Raw genomic sequence first — 23,357 nt, 5'->3', positions numbered from 1 at the left:
TAAGATGATGGCAATTTTATAAGCATGTATTGGAGCAAGTTATTTATTTTTCTGCAATATAATGTATTTCATAATATTTATGTTTCCTTTATTGAATGCAGTGACTCTCATGAAATGTTTTCTTCTAGGTGGGCTCTTAATAAAGATCTGAGCTAAATATTAGCTAAACCAGCTACAGGGCTTCATGCCCCAAAGTGCTTCTTTTTCATCTTTTGGTATGCCATTTCACTGGGGAACAGGAGAGTTGTTAAATGTTTATTTTACACAAGCAGGAATTAGAAGGAAACAAGAAGACTCCCAGAGTGTAGTAGAAATCACTGTTAATTGTTATGTTTGGGTATTTAAAAAAACCCCCAAAATCAGCACCCAACCCCACTATTCCCCCACCATACACTTTGTAGTATCATTGGTATAAGAAGCTGGTTTTACATAAACTAATTTAGTTACTGTTGAAGTGCCAAATTTTAAAGCAACACAACTGAGGAAAAAACATAGCAAAAGCAGTCTTACTGAAATAAGTGACTTTCTTTGTAATTTCTTACACCGCAGAGTAACATGTAAATCTAGAGAACAGTTTACATGAGTCCTTCAGAAAGTAATGTATTTTGAATACAAATCTCTTGAATAACCTGTGCCTACCTGTTAACAAAAGGGTAACGAATTCCTGCCTTTTAAGTGACCAGATTATTTTCAGCTTTATCCAACACTGCTGTCAAAAGTGTTAATGCATCTCAAACTGTTATGCATCCTTGAAGGAATGAATTCTGATTTTTTTCCCCCTTTCAGAAACTGTAAAAGCTGTCAAACAATGGAACTACTGTATTTTGTACTTCAGTGGAATTGCAATTTCCATAAGTAATGCTCATAGTGAAGAGTACAGTAATCACCCCAATATGCATTTTAAGAATATTTCATGGGTTGGATGGTAATTATGTCTGTATCCTCAATGTTTGATTTTTTAAAATATGTACTTTATATTTACAGATATATGGAGTTTGGGGGTCATTCTCTTCATGTTGGTCTGTGGGCAACCACCATTTCAAGAAGCAAATGACAGTGAAACTCTGACTATGATAATGGACTGCAAATACACAGTGCCACCACATGTGTCCAAAGAATGTAAAGAGTAAGTAGAGTACTAAACAACTTGGAAGCATTCACAGAAGTGGATTTTCATTACTTTGGGGAGTTCCCCATAGCATATTATCAATGTGTAGAATATTCCTTGATGCTCTTTCTTTTATGTCTCTCAGTTGTCATGCATTTTATAAAGAATTGAAGAAGTTACTCAGTACTGATTGACGTTGGCCAACTCTTGATGGACAAATTACCAGATGGTGTTGAGATTATTTTGTGACAAGGGTTAGGAAGATACTGCTGTTAATTGAATTCTGTCCAAACAAGAAGTTAACAAAACCTGTCACACAGCAAGTTTTGCTCATCTCCTACTGAAATTGCAACTCCAAATTAACATCCTAGGCAATCAAGGGAGAAAAATACTTGGTCTGGAAATACCATATCCACTTCGGAATCGTGATTGCTTTTGATGCGTTGTTTTTCTGCAGTGTTCACTGGAGCTTTTTTATTTTTATTGATATGTTCCAGTATTTCCCATGTTTCCCTATTGGTTAATCACCTTCAGTCCTTTAAATATATATCCCAGTTGCATCACTTAGACTATTTTAAAATGTTTGTCTGGGTTCTTGAATCTGCAGGAGACTTATCTTTTAATTTTCAATATGAAGAACCAGATGCCTTTATAAATGCTTGAAAAATGCATTTAGTTCAGTCAAAAAATCTAGAGCAGCATCTAGAATTCTGTTGTTTGCCAAAGAATGACATTTTGTCACAGCTGTGGTCATAATGACTGTTCCTTTCTTTACCTGTCATCTGTGCAGTCTAGGAGTCTAATGCATAACATGGTGAACAGCATCCTGGCCTGCATCAGCAACAGTGTGGCCAGCAGGACCAGGGCAGTGATCATCCCCCTGTGCTCAGCGCTGGTGAGAGCACATCCTGAGTCCTGTGTTCAGTTTTGGGCTCTCAGGAAAGACACTGAGGTGCTTTTCTGTGTGACACACATTCTCTGTGTCCAGAGAAGGGCAGTGAAGCTGGAGAGCTGGGGGTGTTTAGCCTGGAGAAGAGGCGGCTCAGGGGAGACCTTACGGCTCTCTACAACCACCTGAAAGGAGGTTGTAGCCAAATGGGGTCGGTCTCTTCTCCCAGGTAACAAGCAATAGGATGAGAAAATGACCTCAGGTTAAGATCAGATATTAGGAAAAATTTCTTGTCAAGCATTAGAACAGGCCTCCCAGGGAAGCAGTAGAATCACCATGCCTGGAAGTGATGATGGTTCAAAAGTATTGTAGATACGGCACTTAGAGAGATGGTTTAGTGGTGAGCATGGTGGTGCTATTTTAGTGCTTGGACCTGATGCTCTCAGAAGTCTTTTCCAGCCTTAATGATTCTATAATTCTGTGCCATAGCTGATGTTCTTGTCTTGTCATTAGTGTCTAGGACCCTCCAGTAACATGGAAAAGCTACCATGAGCTTGAAGAGTTTCACATACAGGAAGAGGTTTAAAATACAATACAGGAAGAGGTTTAAGAGAGAGCTCTTATCAGTGAATTGTATCAAATCAATCTCCTGAGATGCTGCATGCTGTGCGAGGCCAGGAAACATATCTTTTACAGCCTTTTGCTTAATATATTTGCTAACACTGATTTGCTTAAATGTCCAGATCTGCTTTCTCTGTATGAAGCATGGACAATGTGCAACCAGTTACTCAGGTCTTCTATAGGTTAGTTTTTACGGAAAAGTCTCTGGGAATGTTTAAACTTCCTGCTTGGAGTGAAAGCATTTGTGGTTTGAGATGCATAAACAAGCTTCAAGCAGGAGGCACATGTGCTGCATTTGTGTGGTTTTACTACAGGTGTAGTTTAAAAAAAAGTCAAATTAAGTACGGAGTTTGTTCTCTTTCTGTCATAATATTAACAAAAGCAAAGAAACTCAAGGCTCCCATGTCTCACCCCGCCTTTCCTCTTGGTAAAGGCAGAGACCACAGCTACTAAAAATAAATGTGCCTTTTTTTTTACTGTAGAATTTTTAAAGAAGGTTGAATTACCCCCACTTTTAAATCCATACATCATCTCACACCAAAAAAAAAAACCCAACCCCTAAAACCAAACAAAAAACCCCTGTAAAATATTGTGATTACCTTTGGGCTTTATGTGTGGCCTCGCAGTCAGAAGTTGCATGGTACAGTATAGTTAGTGCAAGAAAAAGCACTGCATGATAACTGGAGAACATGTTGGAGCAATACAGTTTCTTTGTAACCTTGGCATTAAAACCATATATCTGTATTTGTTGTACAAAGCCAAAAATACCTCCCCCAAGAATGTTCCATGTATAGTAAGTGAACAGAGATGTGCTGTGCTAATGAAGTCTTCTTTCTCTGTTTACTTGGGGAATTTATGCACTTTCTTCCCAGCATTTGCAAAATCTCAGTATTGGCCCATTAGTAGATTTGTCACTACATCATCCCAGAGAGTGTATTGGTCTGTTTAGGTTTTGTTCTATGCGGGTAGGCAAATCACAGTTTTTTCAAGGATACTGAAGACTCAATTGTCTGATACTTACTTCAGAATAAAATACTTGTTTATCTTGCCATTCCATATACTTAGTGACAGCAGCAATAATAAAAAATCCCATTTCTATTACTTTACTAACTAGCTGATAGGCCATCTGTGACCTGTAGTTGCCCTATAAGACCTACTGAAAACAAATAAATGAGAAAAATCAGATTATTTATCTAAGTACAGTAAATGAAAACTGCACTGTTTATGATATTTAGAGTTTTAATAAATTGTTTGTTTCAGTTCATCAATATTTGGAATGTCTTTGAGACTAAATAATTTCCCATCACATTGTTTACTTCGAGACTTCTGAAGATCCATGTGACCTGACAGCAGAAAATGTCTTCCTAATGTTGCTCTTACAACAGCTGCTTTTTTAAACACGCGTGTGCATTTTTGTTTAGATTTATTTTTTATTCACAGTCTAATTACACGGATGTTGCAGAGAGACCCGAAGCGAAGGGCATCTTTGGAAGAGATTGAAAACCATGCGTGGCTCCAAGGAGTTGACCCATCTCCTGCAACCAAGTATAATATTCCTCTTGTATCATACAAAAATCTGTCTGAGGAGGAGCACAACAGTATAATACAGCGCATGGTTCTTGGGGACATCGCAGACCGAGATACCATTGTGGAGTAAGTTGTCACTTCTCTAAATGCAGTTTGTTTGTGCATCTCTCATTTTTTATTCAAGAACATCATGAGAACCTGGGCACTTTGGGGTTTAAATATCAGGCCATTCAGTTAACAAAACAAAGTATTAGAGTCTTGCTCTGTATCGGAAATACCTAAGAATACCCAAGTTTATGAAAAACTTCCAAGAAAATGTGTTGGAACAGTGTTTTGATTCTTGCAGTAGCCATCTTGACTAAATTTAAATGCTTTAGAATCCATGCTTTTACTTGTTCTTCACCTCTCGTGCATATTTGGAGGTGAAAAATTCTAGCATTTTTCCCTTAGCGCAATTCCAGTGCGCACAAATTTTTGTTAACTTAAAACGTTAACTCCTTTTATCTATGTAATGCATAATAGTCACTGTCACTGAGGGAGCTTGCTAGAAAGCTACATAGATTCTTCTAATAGATTAAAACTGCTAAATTTCTAAGATATTCCCCAAATTGAAAGAGATCTTAAATATTTTTTCCTTTTTGTATGTGTTTAAGCTGTAAAAAACTGTTGATGGGGAAGGGGAAACAGCAGTCTCACTTCTTAAGCTTTTAGCTGTATAACAGGGGCATCATCTCTGTTACAATGTCTGAGTGACACTTACTGGCTTATGAACTTTTACTGTAAACTCAATATGACAGCCCTAAAATAATGAAAGTTTTCTTCCATTTGTTGCATAACCAAATATTAGTACTTTGTGGTTGTATGTGCCAGTGGGAAAGCCCATCACTGGTGCAGAACATTAATAAAAAACCCTGTTATCATTTAAAGAATGTAAAATAAAAAAGAATTTCTTGGATGATATTCTGAGGATGTTTTCTTCCAACTATAGTTGAAATTGCTATACTTGTTGGCTCTTTATTTTTAATAAAATTAAGGCATGCCCGTCAAAAGATCAGAAATGGGCAGTCCTGTTCTCAGGCACTCTTCCTGCTGTGGGAAACACAGCAAGATGTGAGATGCATGTCCAGTTCTTAGAAACCACTGATGGATGGGTTATTTCATGTTTTGTGCTTTCCTCAGGGCATTGGAGACTAACAAATACAATCACATCACTGCTACTTACTTCTTACTAGCTGAGAGGATCCTGCGAGAAAAACAAGAGAAGGAAATTCAGACCAGATCTGCAAGCCCCAGCAACATCAAAGCTCAGTTCAGGTGAGAATTAAGACTCTAAATGGCTGAGGGGGGGGAGGGGGTGGCACTATTTTGGGTTTTTTTGTTTGTTTTTTAAATTGTCTTAATGAGAATATTAAATTGCTGAAGTACTGATTTCTTGAAAACAGTAAAATACTCATTGCAAATTTTAAATGTCTTCAAAGTGCTGTGGAGACTTCAGGAGCTGTTCAGAAATGAGTTGCACATAATATTTTCAATTCCTACCCTTCTCAGGAAATGACAAGGCAATTTGAAGTCTGTACCTAAAGAGACAAATTTTCACACCTCCTAGAAAAGGGCTTGTTCATTGACCTTCAGCTCCTCATACAAATTGTGTTATATAATATCCCTGGGGAAAAATCAGTTGCATAATCCATAAACCTGCTGATACAGAATCAGTTATAAATGAAAAATCACTCTAAATTTGATCTGTAGGTATGTTCTTTTTCATGACAGTTGCTGTGCCTGTTGTGTAAGCAAAATTGTTGAATTTACTGTTTTAATCAGTCACTTAAAGACATTGCAATAGATTTTGTTTGACAAAAGCATGAATTAAAAAACTGTTTTAGTAAGGGTCCCTGGGATTTTCAAAGCTTGATCTTGTGACACAGTAAAACTAAAAGGGGAGAGTTGGGATTCTGGCATGTAGTTGGTATTGGTATGCTCAATTGTTCATTGGCTCTGCAACCAGTTATCAAAGCATCCCATATTTTCTGTTACAGCAGAATGGGCTTTAACAAAACCAACCAACCAAAAAAAGAAAACCAAAACCAACCAAACCAACCAACCAAAAAAACCCAACCCAAAAGGCAAATAGTATAGTTTCCACTTGCATGTTGATACTGGAGGATGCAAGTTTTTGAGCAGTTCTTTTGCTTAAACATTGGGGTTTTTCTTTCCTAAGTTAAGTATTAAACTATCACTAGGGATCTGCTGGTATTGGATAAAATATTCATTGGCCCATCTTGACAATTGTTCCAGTGAAGATGGAGGAGGTACTGAGGCATTTCCATTAACTTTCATCCTGCAACCTCCAGTTTTTTCAGAAGTTGCCTATTTAGGTAAAATATTGGTAACTGTTACCAGCAATAACAATTGTTAGTAGATAATTTATTAATGATAAAAGAATACTAAATGTTTGTGCTGATGTTTAGCATTGCTAACTCCAGCAACATCTTCAGTGTTGTTTAGCTGTAGGATTTAGAGAAAAAGAGAAAATAACTTGTTCTTTCCAAAGGTTTCTTTGTGCCAACTTTCATGCAAGGTCACATGTGAAATCATTTAATAGGAATAATCATAGGAGCATAAATGCTGGGATGTCCTTCTGGTGCATAGTCATAGTTTCCTTGGCTTAACTGATAAAAGTAAGGTACTACTACTTCAAATCTAAAAAATATGGACACTTGTTATAAATTAAGGACTCACATATGGGAAAATAGGTTAAAGTCTCCATTGGTTGTCACATTGGATTTAGGCTTGAGATTTTAGTGGCATCTCTTCTGAATACCATTCTGTGTCCCTGAATTATGAGTTGATGCTCTATATATTAGAGTGTTTTCAGTATCTTTGTCATCTCCAGGTGGGACTGCACCCTGCACTGTGTACACTTAAAAGATCATTCACTCAGTGGTCACTGATGTAGGAAATTTTATCTTACGTGGTTACAGGTACTTCAGAAGGGTTATTGTTGCAGGCATTTAAGGGTCGCCTACAGAACCAGAATGGTCTGGAGCTGGGTGTGGCAGAGCTCACCTCTCTTTAAGGGCAATACTGTAACTTTGACTCAGCAGTTCTCTCATGATGGATCATCCTCTTACTTTCATGTCAACTTCTTTAAAAAACAAATCTCATCAAATATGCCTAATACTAAGTATTACTTATAAAACAAATTACTTCAGAGGAAAACCTGGAGTTCACCTTCACATGGAAACTCTAAAACTGTAAAGTCGGCTTTTGAATTGTGTGGGTTTTTTTCCTTAGTGTCAGTGTCACTCTTTCAGTAAAGTGAAACCCTAGCTATATAAGAAACTGGAACAAAAAGTTCAATGAATCTGAATCTTTATATGAATTCATAAAATCGGAGTAGCTGTAGCCTGCCCTTTGAGTATGAATTTCCATAACAAGGACATCTGCACAAACTCAGGAACCCTTGCTCTAATGGTCCCAGTGCCTGTTCTTCACTTCCATTATGGTTCTAAATTCCAAGCGTTTCTATAGAATGACCTCATGGAAAAGATAACAAAGTAGTGCATTAGTTTGATTTTGAGACCTTCAGACATAAAAAAACCCACCCAAACTATTTAACTTGCAACCTGGAGCTTCTTTTCTGTCCCACTCTCCCCTCAGGCCACTGGGATTAAAGGGAGAGGCAGAAGGGAAGGGAGGCAAACATGGGCTGCTATGAGAGATAAACATACTGTAGTGAGGAGGTTTATTGCCTGGCAACTAGAGTACTGTAAGATACTATATTTGCTCTTGATTGTGACAGCCACAGAACTTTCCTATTTTTGCTGACAAACCAGTCTGTTCTTTAAGCATGGCAAGTTCCTGAAAGATTTAGATCTTCATTTTCTGTCATGTTTATAGTTATGTTTCTAGTGTATTTAAGTCCTGTTTTTTAATTACAGACAATTGTTTGTGTTTAAAATACACAGCAGAGCACAAGTCATCAGCAAACTGGGTCAGTGTTTCCCAGTGTTTCTGGAGTCAGCTGGGGCCTAAGGGAGAGTGCCAGAGTCAAACCAAGGAAGACAACAGCCCAGGCTTCACTTCCTGTCTGTGGAGCTTGGCTCAGAGCTCCTGGTTGTCTTGCCTTCCTCCAGGTAGAGCTCCCCACTGGAGGGAGGCTGGTGGGAGGCCACCAGCAGCTCTCAGTGAGACAGGCAGGAGCCTGCACGGCTCCACCCACGGAATGCACTACACAGGCTCTGGCAGTGTGTGGGCAACCAGGCTCTGCTGTTAGAGGGTCCTGGGGGTATTTCTGGCACCAGCTGGTTGAGCAAAACCAACGTGAGTGCTTCAAAGCAAAGTCTGCAGCAAGGCTTGGTGAGTTTATTGCTGGCTTTAGTAAAGCCTCCTCCTCCTCCTCAAAGTTCGTACAGCTGGGGAGAGTTGTCAGGAGACAACCTGGTGTAGACCAGTATCTCACACCGAAGGGTCTTTTTCTGCACAGCCTTCAGCAAGTGCAGCCCTACTGCAGCAAAGAGGTGTTTGAGCCTTCCCTCTTCCTTCAGCTTGACCTCCTAACATGGCAGAGAGGAGGAAACTGATGTGATCCTTGTGTCTTTGTATGCAGTCTGTCAGGCAGATACCTGGGGTCACACTTGGTGTGAAACATTCTCTGCTGTCCTCCTCCTCTTGCTTCTAAACTGGGCTGCAAAGTCATGCAGCCCTTTCTTTTGGCACACACAAAATATGGGAATGTCTTGTAATATGCTGTCCATATGTGAACAGAGGCCACTACTACAGCTTTTCATGCAGTATGCCAGAGTATTTTTGGTTTGTAAAGTTAAATGATTTGCAAACTTTTTAAAATGAAAGACAAAAAGCTTACGCTGAGTGAAGACATCGAAGAATTGTTCAGTGTTAAGGTATTGGTCTGTAGATGTTGGTTTTTTGGATTAGGCTTTCAAAATAGAGTAAAGACTATTTTTGTTCTTAATTTATTCTGTGTGCATTTTTTGAAAATTAAAATATATGTTAAGATGTAAAGTCAAATACAAATCATTAAGAGATACTGGAGATAAGACATCAGCTGCTACTTGTAAAACTGATGCACACTCATGTTACTTTTGATTTGAGCTAATGCTATTACAGAGTCATTCATTTTCAGATTGGATTTACAGTTTGTCCAAGTGTCATATTCTTAAGCAGCTTGAGTTCTGAATTCATGCAGTTGTATTATTCAGATGCTCAGCTAAGGACAAATAAATATATGATCTCAGTTTGCACGTGTTTAAAATTAAAGGGAACTTTGTAGAATAGAGAGCTTGGTGAGAATGAGAGACTGTTTTGTCTGACTCACCTTTTCAGTCTCACTCATGTTAATTCTAGCCTAATTTTTATATTAAGAATACTGGGGGGAAAAAACCCAGAAGCTAAAAGTAAAGCTTAAATAGTAAAGTAAAATAGTTTGCAATGCTATCTTAAGTTGTGCTTGAATAGGCTTATACCTTCCTCTAGGAACTGGTGGTTCTGTACCAATCTCAGACTATTTTCTTTGAGACACAATTATTTCAAGTTCTTTCATTGCATAATAATTTTCTGAGAGCAGTGAAATCTTAGATTTGACAGTAACCAACATAATTTCCAAACGACGTTCTTGTATAGATGGTGTTCCTTTCAAATACCAGCATTTCTGAAGGAATGCACATTCTGTGAGAACACTTCTCTGTGCTCAGTCACTCCCTCCTGTTGTTTACAGACACGCCACTCAGCAGCCCAGTTTGTGTGTCAGTACTTGTGCTTCTCTGGTGCAGATCTTACATTTCCTTCTAAGTTCTGAAATGCTTGCCATGATGTAACTTCCTGTTTATCCTCTCTTAATTTTTTATGCAGGCAGTCGTGGCCAACAAAAATTGATGTCCCCCAGGATCTGGAGGATGATCTTACGGCAACCCCTCTCTCCCATGCCACTGTTCCTCAGTCACCGGCTCGCACGGCTGAGAATGTTCTCAATGGGCACCGGAGCAAAGCCCTTGGGGATTCGGCAAAGAAGGAGGAGATCCCTGAACTGGCTGGGCCGGCACTTTCAGCAGTTCCATCGGTGAGCTTAAAACCCACTACAAGTGGCCGGAAGTGCTTGTTCAGAGTAGAAGAAGATGAAGAGGAGGATGAGGAAGATAAAAAACCTATTTCTCTTTCTACTCAAGTTGTTCTGCGTCGTAAGCCTTCGGTTACAAATCGTCTTACTTCGAGAAAGAGTGCACCAGTCCTCAACCAAATCTTCGAGGAGGGCGAGTCAGATGATGAGTTTGACATGGACGAGAACTTGCCCCCAAAGCTCAGCAGGTTAAAGATGAATATCGCCTCGCCCAGCACAGTGCACAAACGCTATCACCGCAGGAAAAGCCAGGGACGGGGCTCCAGCTGCAGCAGCTCCGAAACCAGCGATGACGACTCAGAAAGTAGGAGGCGTCTGGACAAGGACAGCGGGTTTACCTACTCCTGGCACAGACGGGATAGCAGCGAAGGGCCGCCTGGCAGCCAGGGCGATGGTGGGGGACAAAGCAAACCAAGCAATGGAAACGGAGGGGTGGACAAAACGAGCCCAGGCGATAACAACAAAGGTGGGGGGAGTCCCTCTGGTAGCTCTGGTGGGAGTGCCAACACCACCTCGGGTTCCACTCGGAGATGCGCTGGATCTGGAAACTCGATGCAGCTGTCGTCCAGAAGCGCAGGGGAACTTGTTGAAAGCCTGAAGCTAATGAGCCTTTGCCTAGGCTCACAGATTCATGGCAGCACGAAATACATTATTGATCCTCAAAACAATCTGTCCTTTTCCAGTGTAAAAGTACAGGAGAAATCAACATGGAAAATGTGTATAAGCTCCAGCGGAAGTGCAAACCAGGCTTCATCGCTGGGCAGCCTAAAATTTTTTTCCGACCAAATGTCAGAGACAACAAATGAATTGGAACGGCTAAAGAACAGGAACTTGAAAAACAATGTGCTACAACTACCTCTCTGTGAAAAGATGATATCTGTGAATATTCAGCGGAACCCAAAGGAGGGGCTGCTGTGTACCTCCAGTCAAACCAGTTGTTGTCATGTCATTTGACAATGACCTGACTTGAACAGCTCGATCTGTTTGACAGCGTCATTCTTCCTGGTCAGAGCTGTGAACACCTTGTCACAGACCCCCTTTTGTTGTCTTACAATTTTTAAGTGGGCTTCAAGCAGTTATTTATTATACTTTCATTTTGTGTTTGCTTGATGGTATGACAATGCATGGTCTTTGCATGCTGCTAGCAGATATGTTTTTCTTTTTCAACAAAACAGAATATTTTATTGTGTAATTTTTACATTTATAATTTTGCTATGTAAGATCTGGATTAAATTAAAATAAATATCTGGATCCTAATGTAAATGAAGCACTTAGAAGTTTCAAGTTCTGCACTTAAACTAGAGAGAGAAGCTTTTGTTTGCTTGTGAAACGTTAATTCTTGTTCTGACCTTCTGTGAAAACTAAAATATGTGATACGTGGCATACTTCTATGTGTCTGAAACAGAACCAAAGCAATAATGTTTTGATGCTGAAAACTCTTCAGGGAGCTTTCAGATGTTCCAAGGCTTGTACAAAGCAAAGATGCACTGAAAATTAGTGATCTTGAAATACGATTTTAAACCCACACCTATTTGTCTTAAGCTATGATATGGATGAAGTTGTGGCTCAAAAATGAAACCGAAAAGATCTTGTTTTGCTAGAGGAAGTTTTCTTTAAAAAAAAAAAAAAGGCAAGTAGATTTGTAAGGCAGCTTTCTCCCATAGAAATATGTTAATATTACAAGCAGACAATCTTTTTTAATATAACAAAGGTAAATTATTAAGTCTACTTCTGAGTTTTTACATGCTAACTGAAAATAAAGTATTTGTATGAATTACTTTTGTTAGTAGTATATCATGACACTTAGTATTTTAGGTTTTTACCTCGTAAACCCTTTCTGCTGTTCTCTACTCCCTTCCCTGAGATTCAAGAAGGCAATAAGGGATGGAAAACCTTTAGGTAATTGGATTCACATTGAAATTATTGTCATTTATGTTATTATTACTCTTTTTAAGACTTAAAATACTGCTGTTCCCCACATGTACACCACTTAATTTTCCCTCAGTAATACGCTTTTTCATAAAGTCCACTTAAAATAGCCTGTGGGAAAGTGTTTCTTTCACAGCTCTCAGCCTTCCTGTCAGGTTTCCCATTGCCGTGGCAAGGTCTTGATTTAGCCTATTTCTGTACAAAAGGATACTTTTGACCAGATGAATTAACTTTGTGGAATTTTATTACCTAGAATAAAATATATTGCAGATTCCTAGTTTTGGGAAGGGCAAGAATGTCTTATTTTTTCATGCTGTACACTGGGTCTTCTACGCAATGCTAGTGAAACGGGGGGTACTATGTAGCAGCGCCCTGGGCAGACCCTGGGCGTCCCAGAGGAGTTTGACACTGTTGAGCATCTTGTAACACTTGCAGAATGGTCAATACAGTGTGGTTTGTGTCCGCTGTGGAGGCAGCAGAGCACCAAAGAACGGCTGGGTCAGGATGGCCACAGCTCACAACAGCTCTTGTGAGTCCTGCAAGACTTCCGAGAGTCTGAAGTGTGTGGGGTGTCCTTCCTGGCAAGCCAAGGCAGGGGCTCTGCTTCCGGAACAAGGCAAAGGATAAGTGTTTCGCTTCTTTACGTTTTAATCTCTAGTTGCAGTTTAGTTAAAAGCTACAAGTGTAGATGTGTGGGTGAAGCCATAGAACATAATTGCTTGAAATTTTTGAGCAGGGATCTTACCAAGGGCCAGAAACGAGATGTGTGGTTCACAGACAGTGAGCGTAACATCCATGTAGGAGACAAGTTTATAAAGGGCATTGGCAATAAACTTTATTTGTTGCAGCTTTTTTCCAAGTATTGTAAATACTCTTTCCTGATATGTACAGCCTTGGAATGGCACCTTTTAACTAACCCCGGGTGTATTTTGTTTCCAATGTTTTTATATACTACTGTATATATGGTGCTCACTTTAGAACAGCCGTGTTGACCATTTATGCTGCATAGTTGTATTATAGCCTTATAGTTGTGTGTGGCTGGTTGGACCTCTGGGTGTACAGATGTGTTAGTCTGAGTGCTGTCCTCTCCCCTCTGTTGATAGGTGAATGATTGTGCATGTGGTGTACGTCGTGTTATGTCGTCATGTAAAAGGAAGGGCGAGAATAACCACTACATTAAGATAATATTGGACCAAACTATTTAGAGCAAGTAAACAGTTTCTTGTACCCCTTAACGTGTCTTTAAGAGTTGCATATAGTTACAGTAGTGTATAAAGTAAATATTGTGGAAAAACAGTTAGTCTTGTATTTTTCTGTATGTGTGTATATAAAAATATATAAAAAATAATGTACCTCTAGCAACTTAATCTGTATTTAAGATGTGACAATCTTGACACAGAATTTTAAGAGTAGCAATCTAAATAAGCAGAATTAATGAACTGAAGTATAAAAATTTCTCACCGAGAAAGAATCCATGTGTGTTAAGAGGGTACAGAAATATCAACTGATCTTATTGCTTCTGGCAATGTTTGGCTTTTTCACTGTATAAACATTCATGGTGTGCGACAGAAATGGAAAATCCAGTTAATAAAAGTGATATCCTGATTGATGCATAAGCGATGACTTGCATGTGGATGCGGTTTGTTTCTCCTGGCGTTGGGTGTGTGAGGGCGGCACAGCCTCCGGGCCCGTCCCCGCGCTGCAGCACCTGGGGAGAGTGAGGGGCCTTGCATGGCAAGAGCCCAGCTTTGTGAGTGGGTGGACATTAATTTGTGAACTTGCAGTTATTCTCTTGCATCGATCAAACGTGTTCATTTGGGCTTCACAGTTGTCACAGCTGTCATCCGCTAAGAGTTTTTTGTCTCAGGGCTGAGGTAGCTGTTCCTCAGGCAGAACTCCAGGCTGGTTTAAATGTTTCAGTAAACCTGGCACGCTGCTGCTCAGTGAGAGGAGACGGATGCTACAGCTGTGCAGCTTAAACCCTCAGCAGTTCCACAACACAGGACACTGGGGTCCTAAAGTCTCAGCTAAAATGTTTCCTATCAGCAGGCAGATGAGTCTCAGCTCAGCCTGTGTCCACTGCAGTCCCAGGAGGGCAGGGACATCTCTCCCAGCCCTGGCATCGCTTGTGGGGGAAGGAAGTTGCTTCAGTGCTCTCAGGCTGACCACATTAGATGAAGTGATGGGGTGGATGCCAGATCTGCACAGTTGTGGTGTAAACTAGTACTTTTCTTCTTGTGAAGGTGTGAGTTGAAGTTCTGGCAGTCTAGATGTAATGTTTCTAATCCAAACCTATCCTGGTACCATTGTTCTTTACAAAAAAGATGTGTAACAGTAAAAATATGGGAGGGTAGCAGTACCAGCCCACTTTGCCCCGCCAGCATGTGCTGCAGTCAGGTGCACGGGGCTGCCTGGGAGCGGGATGGCTTCTGGCATCTCACCCTTCAGAGGTGTCTGTAGTGGCCTGTGGTTGGAGCAGCTCAGCTCAGCCTGCAGTGCTGCAGTGATTTAACTGCTCCTGCAGCACAAGCTGCAACCAGCCAGGGAGGGTATGGACACAGGGATCAAAGGGCACGGAACAGGTTATGTGAATACATGCCATTAACTGACCCCTGCTTTGGGCCAGGGCACTTGTGCAGAGCTGCACCCACGGGCTTGTGCAGCTGGGACCTCGCCCCTGCTGAGGAGCTTCCCAGCTCTGGTCACTGCAAAATGGGGTGGAGGCAGTATCAGGAAAGGAGTGGCCAAGGAACTTGCAGAGCTGTGACCAAGACAGGAAAGGCGTAACACATCTTGTAGTGCAAGGCCAAGCAAAAACATAGCAGTAGCCGGTAGGTGCAGGTCAGAAAAACATAGCAGTAGCCGGTAGGTGCAGGTCAGATACTTCTCATGTCTGATTTTTTTCAAGGATTTTTTCATCAGCAAATAAAAGGAAATCCCAATGCAGATGGTTGGCAATAAACAGGGAACAGGGGCAAGCTGGAGCATCCCAAACATCAGAGACAACACAGCCACCCCGTTAGCCTTTCCCATGGTTAAGTTTATGTGAATGAATCAGAACTGATTTGTTTGTCGTTAATTCCAAATGATGACTTGCTTTCAGTAAAAGATGTTTGAGCAATAACACCTTGACATGACTGTACTTGGGAAAGTGTAGCAATGACTCACATGTTGCACTGCTGACTGGATGCGGCCAGCCAGGCTCCCTCACTGAAGTCACATCCATACAGTGTTTTGAAGGACTGCAGGATTGCCCTTCTCTGGAGCACTGTCTCTGCAGCTGCCTTAACCTGCTCCCTCCCTGAACCACAGGCTCTGGCTCTTTATTTTTTTAATTTTAAATTGTAATCATAAGATGACTCAGTTTGGCCTATCTGCTTGTATTACAAATGACATCAATTTCTGGAAGTCAAGAACCTGTATTAGTGATGGAGTAAAGTCTTATTACACAGGGGTAAAGAAAAGACATAACCTCTATTTCTTATGTGGTGGAAGAATTACATTGTGTGAAAAATGCAAGTATAGGGCTTGAGAAGCCCAGAGAGGTAACAAAGACTTCATCAGGCTTTCAGATGTGTCATGTCAGATCTCAGCAATTCATTTCACCAAGCCCTTGTGTAACATCCTCCTACTTCCTCCCTCTCTCACTGCTCTCTCTTGAGAAATACAGAGCTGGGGAGGCAGGATCTGGTTTTCTCTCTGGGCCATTGTGTGCCACGTGCCCTCAGCCTGGGACAGGCTCCTCTCGGCACTGGGACAGCCCTGGGAGCCAGGGTTGAGGAGCTGCTCTTACAGCAGGCCCAGCGTTGCCATCATGATGCCAGTGATGACAGAGGCCATCCCCACAGTGCTTTGTATCGAGCACTGGGGTGCAGAGTGATGCTCTTCTCTCAGCATCAGGCTCCAGGGCTGGCAGTGAGTCACCAGGCCCTGCTGTCAGCCCTGGCCTGACACTGGCACTTGCCACTGCAGCTCTTGGGTGAGGCACGGCAGATCTTTCCTGAAGAAAGCACATTGCAGTAGTAGGCATTGTTCCCATGGGCTTTGCTTACATGAATAAGGAAGCAAACTCAAATTTCTCTGAATGAGATTCAAGATCAATTCCCTCAGGTCCAGGTAGGCTAAAGCACCCGTAACTGCTTGCCTGCTTACAAAGGAACCTTTCCATGTAATCAGTGTTTTCCTCTTCTGTTGTCCGCAGGTTCACATGAAGTGAACAGTAGATGTCTTGAGTCAGCAGATCCCTCTGGGCCACGCAGTTACACCTGTGCTCACAACATGCCTGATGAGAGAACTTTTGTATCACCAGCAAGTGATTTATGAGTTCCCTTCTAAAAATACAGCTTTCTTGGGTTGTTATTGTTGCTGTGAAGGAGATGTGTAGTCTTAAAAGACAGATAAAGGCTACTCCCACACAGTCATCTTCCCAAACAGGATGCTCCCAGCCTCATCCTTGGTTTTTCCCTGAAGCTTGAGACCAGAGATAAACTTATTTTATTGCTTAGACTCAAGTACTGGCAGAACAGCCTCACACCCTGTCGGTCTGCACTCCTGAAGGGCCCAGAGCCACAGCTCCCCAGAGGGGTGAGGCTCTCTCAACTGGGTAAGGGACACCCTGCCATGGACACTGGAAACAGACATTCAGATTCCATGTCCTGTGAATGGCAGCTACTGATAAATATCTTATTGTTTCTGATATTTTCACCTGACAACAGATTTTGGTCAGTGAGTTCCATCCCTGGCATCCCAAAATGTTTACAGCTGCACCTACAGCAGAAAGGAAACAACACATTCAGGAGCACAGACAAAAACATTTTCTTCTCCCAAATGAGAAATGAAAATAGATGCCATCATGAATGTAAAAAACGCCTGAAGACAAAACCCAGTACCAAGGAGTATGAAACACAGCAACTCCTGCCCAGTGACAGGACAAAGAGCTGCATACAGAGGAATAGGAGCTGAATTTCAGTTCAGTGACAAAATACTACTTGGCACTATGAGGGAACATTTCTTAGCAAGTTAAAGTGTGTGTTTTTAGGACAGAAACAGTCTCTCTCATGACCATGTAGCATCTCTGATGCTGCAACTAGAGTTCTCCCAGTATGTGGAACAAACTTTAAATCCCTGTGAAACAAAGGAGTCTCATACTTCTCATTCACTCACACCATGGAAAGTCAGAATTCCTCACTTACTTGCTTTAGGTGGAGAATGCACCTAAGAACAGTATCCCTGTTTATAGATACGGAAACTAAGCAGAAGTGAAGGGATTTGCCCAAGGCAAAGGCTACAGCTGACATTACTGATGTCACTGGGTACTTACACCTCACTAGAGATTTTCCTGTTAATCCACAAAAAACCAGAAGAAATGGACCCCACAAGGAAAACCACAAAGTCAGTTTTGCAGAAGGTGACTTATTTGTTTCACATGATCACAGCTGACACACGACTTCAGCAAAACACACCAACTTCATGCTCCCAGACCACCATCACTTAGCAGACCAGCAGATTCTCTTCAAAATGGCTACAAGGTCACAAGAACAAACTCCATCAGGAACTCATCCCATTGATTTTTCTTCTCTGGAACTGCTCACTCAAAAACACTGACGAGGCAGTTAAAACTTGAAGAAACATGAGCTACTTCAGACCGAAGTGGGAAGGAGATTGCAAAGATGGGGAGTTTTCATGGAGAACACACTGTTCCCCTCCTACAAAAACATTTGGTTTTGGGATCTCTACAGCACTACAGGAAGGGTGACATACTTCCCTCAGAGATCCTCAGGGCAGAGCTTGTGCAGCCACAGCCCTGCCACTGCTTCAGGAACAGGCTGTGAAAGCAGCAGCCCATGAGATACCCCTGAAATAGCAGCTGCGTGGGGGATACTCAGTGGGAGAAGCAAGAACAGAGCAGCCGTAGCACAGGTTTGCTCCTCTTCCCAGGGGAACAGTCATTTCTTACTGGGTCACACCTGCAGAGCCTGAGAAATCCTAGTTTTTAGTTCCAGAAAAAAACCCCATTATTTCGGCTTAGTTATATTACTCTGCTGTGGGGGCCCTGTGGCAGAAATCTTAAATGTGCAAAGTAGGCAAACTTCTTAATTATGGCAGCAGCAGATTTTTGCAAACAAAATTCCAGCAAGTACCACATACAGTTCCATCTACCAAAACTGAACATCACAGCAGCCAAAAATAAACTGTCTCAAGGTCACAGGAGCAAACACTGTAGATTTCGGTCCTATTACTATCAGGAAACAAGGAAACATTAGGACAACTACCTTTTTGTGAAGTGCAAGGAAAAACAAATCAGATATTCACTACAAACACAAGTCCTGGTGTATCAAGTATCAAGTTTAATTGATCTGTTACTGTTAGTTTATTTAACCAGAAGATCTATTCATACAATGCTGCAGTTCAGAATCCAGGGGAGTGATACATAATCCAATGTAAATTAGAAAATAAATATGCTTCATAAGTCACTGATCAGCAATCTGTTGCCTAATAAATATTTTTTACCTGGCTTTTGAAAATATTTTAGCTGGGATCTATTTAGAGAACTAGCAAACAGGAGTATATAATGCATACTCTATAAATATTTATGTTCAACTACTTCTTAGATCACATAATGAAAATACGTTGTTGTTCCCTATGAAATCTATAACATACTTAAATTAATTTGCTGTGGACAAGCAGCAGCTGATAAGCAAATGTTTGAAATAATACAGGATTGATTAGCTATTGTAATAAAGGAAGGAAAGGGGCAATAACCATAAAGGGACAGTACAATGTGAACTAAAAAATAGTTTGTTGGGGGTTTTTTTTCCCCTTTAGAAAGTTGCAGCTGAAAATTCTAGTTAGCTTCTGGATGCTACCTCACAGGATCTGTTTTCAATCACTCAAAGCACAGGGAGTCTGGCAGATTTCATCCAGACCTGGCATAAGCTGGAGTGCTTTATTTGGTGTTACCTTCATAAGCAATTGCATATGAGAAACAAAGAGAGCAGGAGAAAAAAAAGGTTCTTTACAGTGTCAGGCAAAGATTATTTACCAAGTTTCATTTAAGCAGGTGCCACCTACTCGGTAGATGGTGGAGGGTGCACTCTGAGCGCCACACGACCACAAACCCTGGCTCCGCCCCGCATGTGACCGCCTTAGTCATCCTCATTCCTCCGTGTTTACTCCTTCAGGGACTCCGCCGCCAGCTTCATTTGCTGCCAGAGGGAGAGAACAGCGGAGAGAGACGCTGAGTACAGCGGCAGCAGAAGGAATTACACAAACCAGCCAGAGCCCAAAGCAGGACACTGAGTAATAAAACCACACTAAAAAAAGAGCTTGAGCATTTAAAAACAAAAAACGCAAGTCTCTCATGCCTGATTTTTAAAAAATACACGGTTTTAACAGAGGCTTTACTTTTGTCCACCAAAACACTCATCAAATGGCAATGCAATCTGTATGTTACTTAATTAGTTTTGTGATGAATAATGCCTTACATGAAAGTCATTTAGCCTTTTAAATATTTAGGATTTTAAGCTGATCTCAAAAGGTCAGTGAACTATTGACAAACTGCTGTCCCCACTTCCCACTGCAACAATCTGTTAACTGTTATCCAGTGTTTCTCTTTTTGTTGTTGTTGAATTGAATAAAAACATCCTGTGATATAAGAAGGAGGTATCAGACAGCTATGGTGATATGTGTTATTTCCAATCCTGCTGATAATCAGTGTTTTCATTATCTTAGGATGTCACCAGAGAGATGTCCACGTGAAACCAGGATAACAGTCCCAGGTGTGGAAAGTATCTGCTAAATAACAGAAAACAGAGCCACTCTGTGAAGCTTGTTAAAGAGGATGTTTCATAACACAGAACTTACAGAGGCAACAAGAAGGAGTTTAAATTGTGCCCAAGGCATCTCTCATACATCACCTGGGGGTTATCAGCCAAGGGGCTGGAAACGTCTGGATGGCTGGAACCACCCTGATAAACCAAGAAATAGTCAGAGCGACTTAACACCCTGAAGAAAAAAGACGGAGACAACAGTCACAGAAAGGAGACGAGAAGGAGACCAGCCCAAAGGACAGGGTGAGGAGCAGGGGCAAGGAGATCCACAGCACTGCTGGAATTCACTGCTCATGCCCAGCATCACTGCCTCCTTGGAGGCAATTCAGCAGGCAAAGAAAGGAAAAGCCTGGACATGAAAAAATGTGAGTGATCATATGAAAAAACAATGTAAGCAGCTTTCAACTCCTAAGCAGCTGTGAGGGTTCTGTATCATTCCCCCAGTGGCGGATGGACAAGTGCTACTGAGCTGAAGTTCTTTCTTTTACATTTGTATTTGATTTCATAGAAATGGCCCATGACATATGAGCTATTAGAAAGAGAAGTATCTAATAATGCTACAACAAAACTGGAAAAGATGAAACTGCAAATAAAGTGGGCACTATCATTCAGTTTCTATCCCACAGCATGGGATACAAGGATGTCATATGCTTTAACACAGCACCTTCAACCTTTTCTTCGCTGCTAGTCTGTGCCTGAACCATTCCAAAATAGTATTCTGCACGATAAAAACACACCTACTACAACTTTTCCTTATCATTTTTATCTGTATTTCCATGCCATCTATAAGTGAAGTAAATTTAGTCTGTGATACAAATATTTATATGCTTCTCCATAGCAACAGTGTAAGGAAAAAAGCCATTGCTAAAGGCTGGAATACAGGTTCCTCTTCTACATCCTGATTCACTTATTTAAATAAGTGTCTGAATAAAACTATGGCATCTTTAATTAAAGTGACTTTTCCTCCCATTGCAAAAACATAGAAAATACACAGAAGACAGCAACTTCATTCAGTTCCTGACTCATCAGATTCAAACCTAATTCTCTTATTTTAGAATGATTTTCTTAAATTTTGAGTGGTGGTGTAATTATATGGGGATTGATGAGGAATGCAGAAAACTGGAAAGGTATTTTTATTCTCTGATCTCTGCAGGGCTTGCCAGAGTCTGGAAAAAACCCAAGCACATGACTGCTAATGATAACTAAATGTAATCTGTCCAAAATCTCTGTACAAGCTGGACCACTCTCATTTATTTTTGAAGGCCCTCCTAATTTTAACTGAGCTAATCTTAAACTAGGATTCTCTTGTGCTGGCAATCTTATGCTATCATATTTAAAATACATGATATGAACAAACAAATATCCCAGCTTCTTGAGCAGGCCAGTGAATAGAAAAACCTCTTAAAATAGCTTCACATGCTGCCATGGCACACAAGGCCTGGGCAAAACCAGTCCAAATGCAGTCACTCACATATTTCAGGAAATGAATCATATGCCACCTGAGAACACCAAGAGCTGCATATTTCATTTCTTCTTTATAGTTTCTAATAAGAAAATGTATTTAGCAGTACCTGGCAGCAGCAAGCTCCCCAAGACCTATCACTTGGGCAAGCAACACGTGGTGGCACCTTTAAACAGAGAAATTCTTTGCCAAGTTCAGGCTGAAGAATGTTTAAATTTCCTTTTTCTTTTACTGTGAAAGGAAATGTTCCATTTTAATGGGAAAATATTTCTCTAAGACAACATATGGGAAAGGGAGTGTATTTTTAAATTTTTATTGCTGAGAAAGGGAACTGACAAGGTACTTTCTAAGATCACTTTCCCCCTGACATCCCCAATAGGTTCACTGACAAACCTTTGGGGCTGAGTTAACCACTCTTCCATCAAAAAGACATTTATTTGTAAGCTTTAAGGAGTATTTTAAAAGTAGAGAGAAGAGGTATTAAAAACATCTCGATCTACTTGTCAAGCCTACAAGGTACATAATGACAAACAACGCTCATTTGAGGGGTATGAAAAGCCTCTGCGAACTAATCAGAGGCACAGCTCAGAAATGAGTTGGGTCAAGAAGCCATTTATTATCAGCTGAGAGTTACCAGTGAAAGGTTTATACTTAATGCTCTGTTTTATGCAGCACCCTTAGCAACAGCAGCCTATGCATGCAACACGAGTGAAATGTGTTTAAACTAGTATTAATTTTAGTGGCGCTACAGGGTTGTTTATTCTAAAATTCTACTATTAGGAAATGCTCTTAATGTTTATCTGCTGTAATTCAATAAATTTGCTATTTCCATTTTATTAAGTTTAAATTTCTTTGTAAAGCACATGTAATATAATTAGACAGTACTTCCAGGAGAAATAGCAAACCAATTACTTAGATTGCCCTACATTTCAACATTAAATTTTCTGAAAGAACTTTATTAAAATAATACTTTCACACCACAAATAGAGCTGCATGCCAAGCATGGAAATCAGGCTAGTCCTTTGTGGGCTCACTCACGAGAAACACCAACTTTAGTGTACAAGTTATGGCTGTGGTAGCTCTCCAGTTAGAGGGTCTGTGGAAGTCTAAACATGTGATTTAGTGCTGCCAACACCACCAAAATACAAAATTAAATAGCTACAAACATGAAATAACAGAAATATACAGCAGCACCAGGGCTTGGTTCAAGTCACAGCCTCACTGGCAATGCAGGATACTTCCACGTGGCACGAGGAGGACCATGGCCCACCCTGTTTTCCAAGCCCTTTGCCCAGGGCTGAGGAGCTGCTTTGCCCCTCATTCTGCACAGCAGGGCTGCTTCGGGCTGAGTCCCAGCACGTGGCTTCTTTCTGCCCCTGGGCTGAGAGCAGGAGCTGCCTCTCACACCCCCACCTTGCCAATCCATCTGTGACCTTCTTTCTGCACCAGAGGAGGTCAGAGATAACCCAGCACTGCTGCTGTGCTGGTTTCACACACACTCATAACCTAATCAAACACTCTCACCTTTCCTTTATGGTTTCTGTGGGACAGCCAACATTTAACAGGCACTAACAGTCTTTGCCAGTTTAATGTTGATTTACTGCCCTTGCTGAGCTCTGTGTCAAATGCTTATAACACTGTTATTTTCCAGTTATGCTCAGTCTTGGTAAGCCAGCCTCTAATTACTCTTAATTTCACCACTGTGTGTGTTAATGCCAACTGACAATTCAACCACGACCTGTGGAAAACAATTCTAAAAATAGAAAGCATATACAAGTGAAAACCAAAGAAACCAGGATCTAATGACTCACTGGTTTGGTGCTTTTCCATAGGTATACTCACCATACACATAGGTT

At 41.0% G+C, this 23,357-nt stretch overlaps 2 protein-coding genes across 8 annotated transcripts in view; one reads left to right on the top strand and one right to left on the bottom strand.

Moving 5' to 3' along the window:
- Positions 1-13,826, top strand: part of SNRK (SNF related kinase) — a 38,693-nt gene extending 24,867 nt beyond the window's left edge. For all 5 annotated transcript variants that reach the window (XM_082283632.1, XM_082283631.1, XM_082283635.1 and 2 more), the window contains 4 exons: positions 985-1,126; positions 4,059-4,271; positions 5,325-5,459; positions 10,017-13,826. In XM_082283632.1, the coding sequence (XP_082139758.1) occupies positions 985-1,126; positions 4,059-4,271; positions 5,325-5,459; positions 10,017-11,235 (1,709 nt within the window). In that variant the 3' untranslated portion in view covers positions 11,236-13,826. The remainder of the gene's footprint in view (positions 1-984; positions 1,127-4,058; positions 4,272-5,324; positions 5,460-10,016) is intronic.
- Positions 13,827-18,537: 4,711 nt separating this feature from the next.
- Positions 18,538-23,357, bottom strand: part of ANO10 (anoctamin 10) — a 122,276-nt gene continuing 117,456 nt past the window's right edge. For 2 of the 3 annotated variants that reach the window (XM_082293017.1, XM_082293018.1), the window contains 2 exons: positions 20,074-20,177; positions 18,538-19,415 (listed from right to left, as the gene is read on the bottom strand). In XM_082293017.1, coding sequence (XP_082149143.1) covers positions 19,409-19,415; positions 20,074-20,177 — 111 coding nt within the window. In that variant the 3' untranslated portion in view covers positions 18,538-19,408. The remainder of the gene's footprint in view (positions 19,416-20,073; positions 20,178-23,357) is intronic. The other variant, XM_082293019.1, reaches the window with a different exon arrangement.

The sequence above is a fragment of the Coloeus monedula genome (genome assembly GCF_965178545.1).
Source record: "Coloeus monedula genome assembly, chromosome: 1".
In the NCBI taxonomy this organism is placed as follows: domain Eukaryota; kingdom Metazoa; phylum Chordata; class Aves; order Passeriformes; family Corvidae; genus Coloeus; species Coloeus monedula.
Note: the sequence above shows the minus strand (reverse complement) of the source record. Positions and strands in the feature narration are given on the sequence as shown.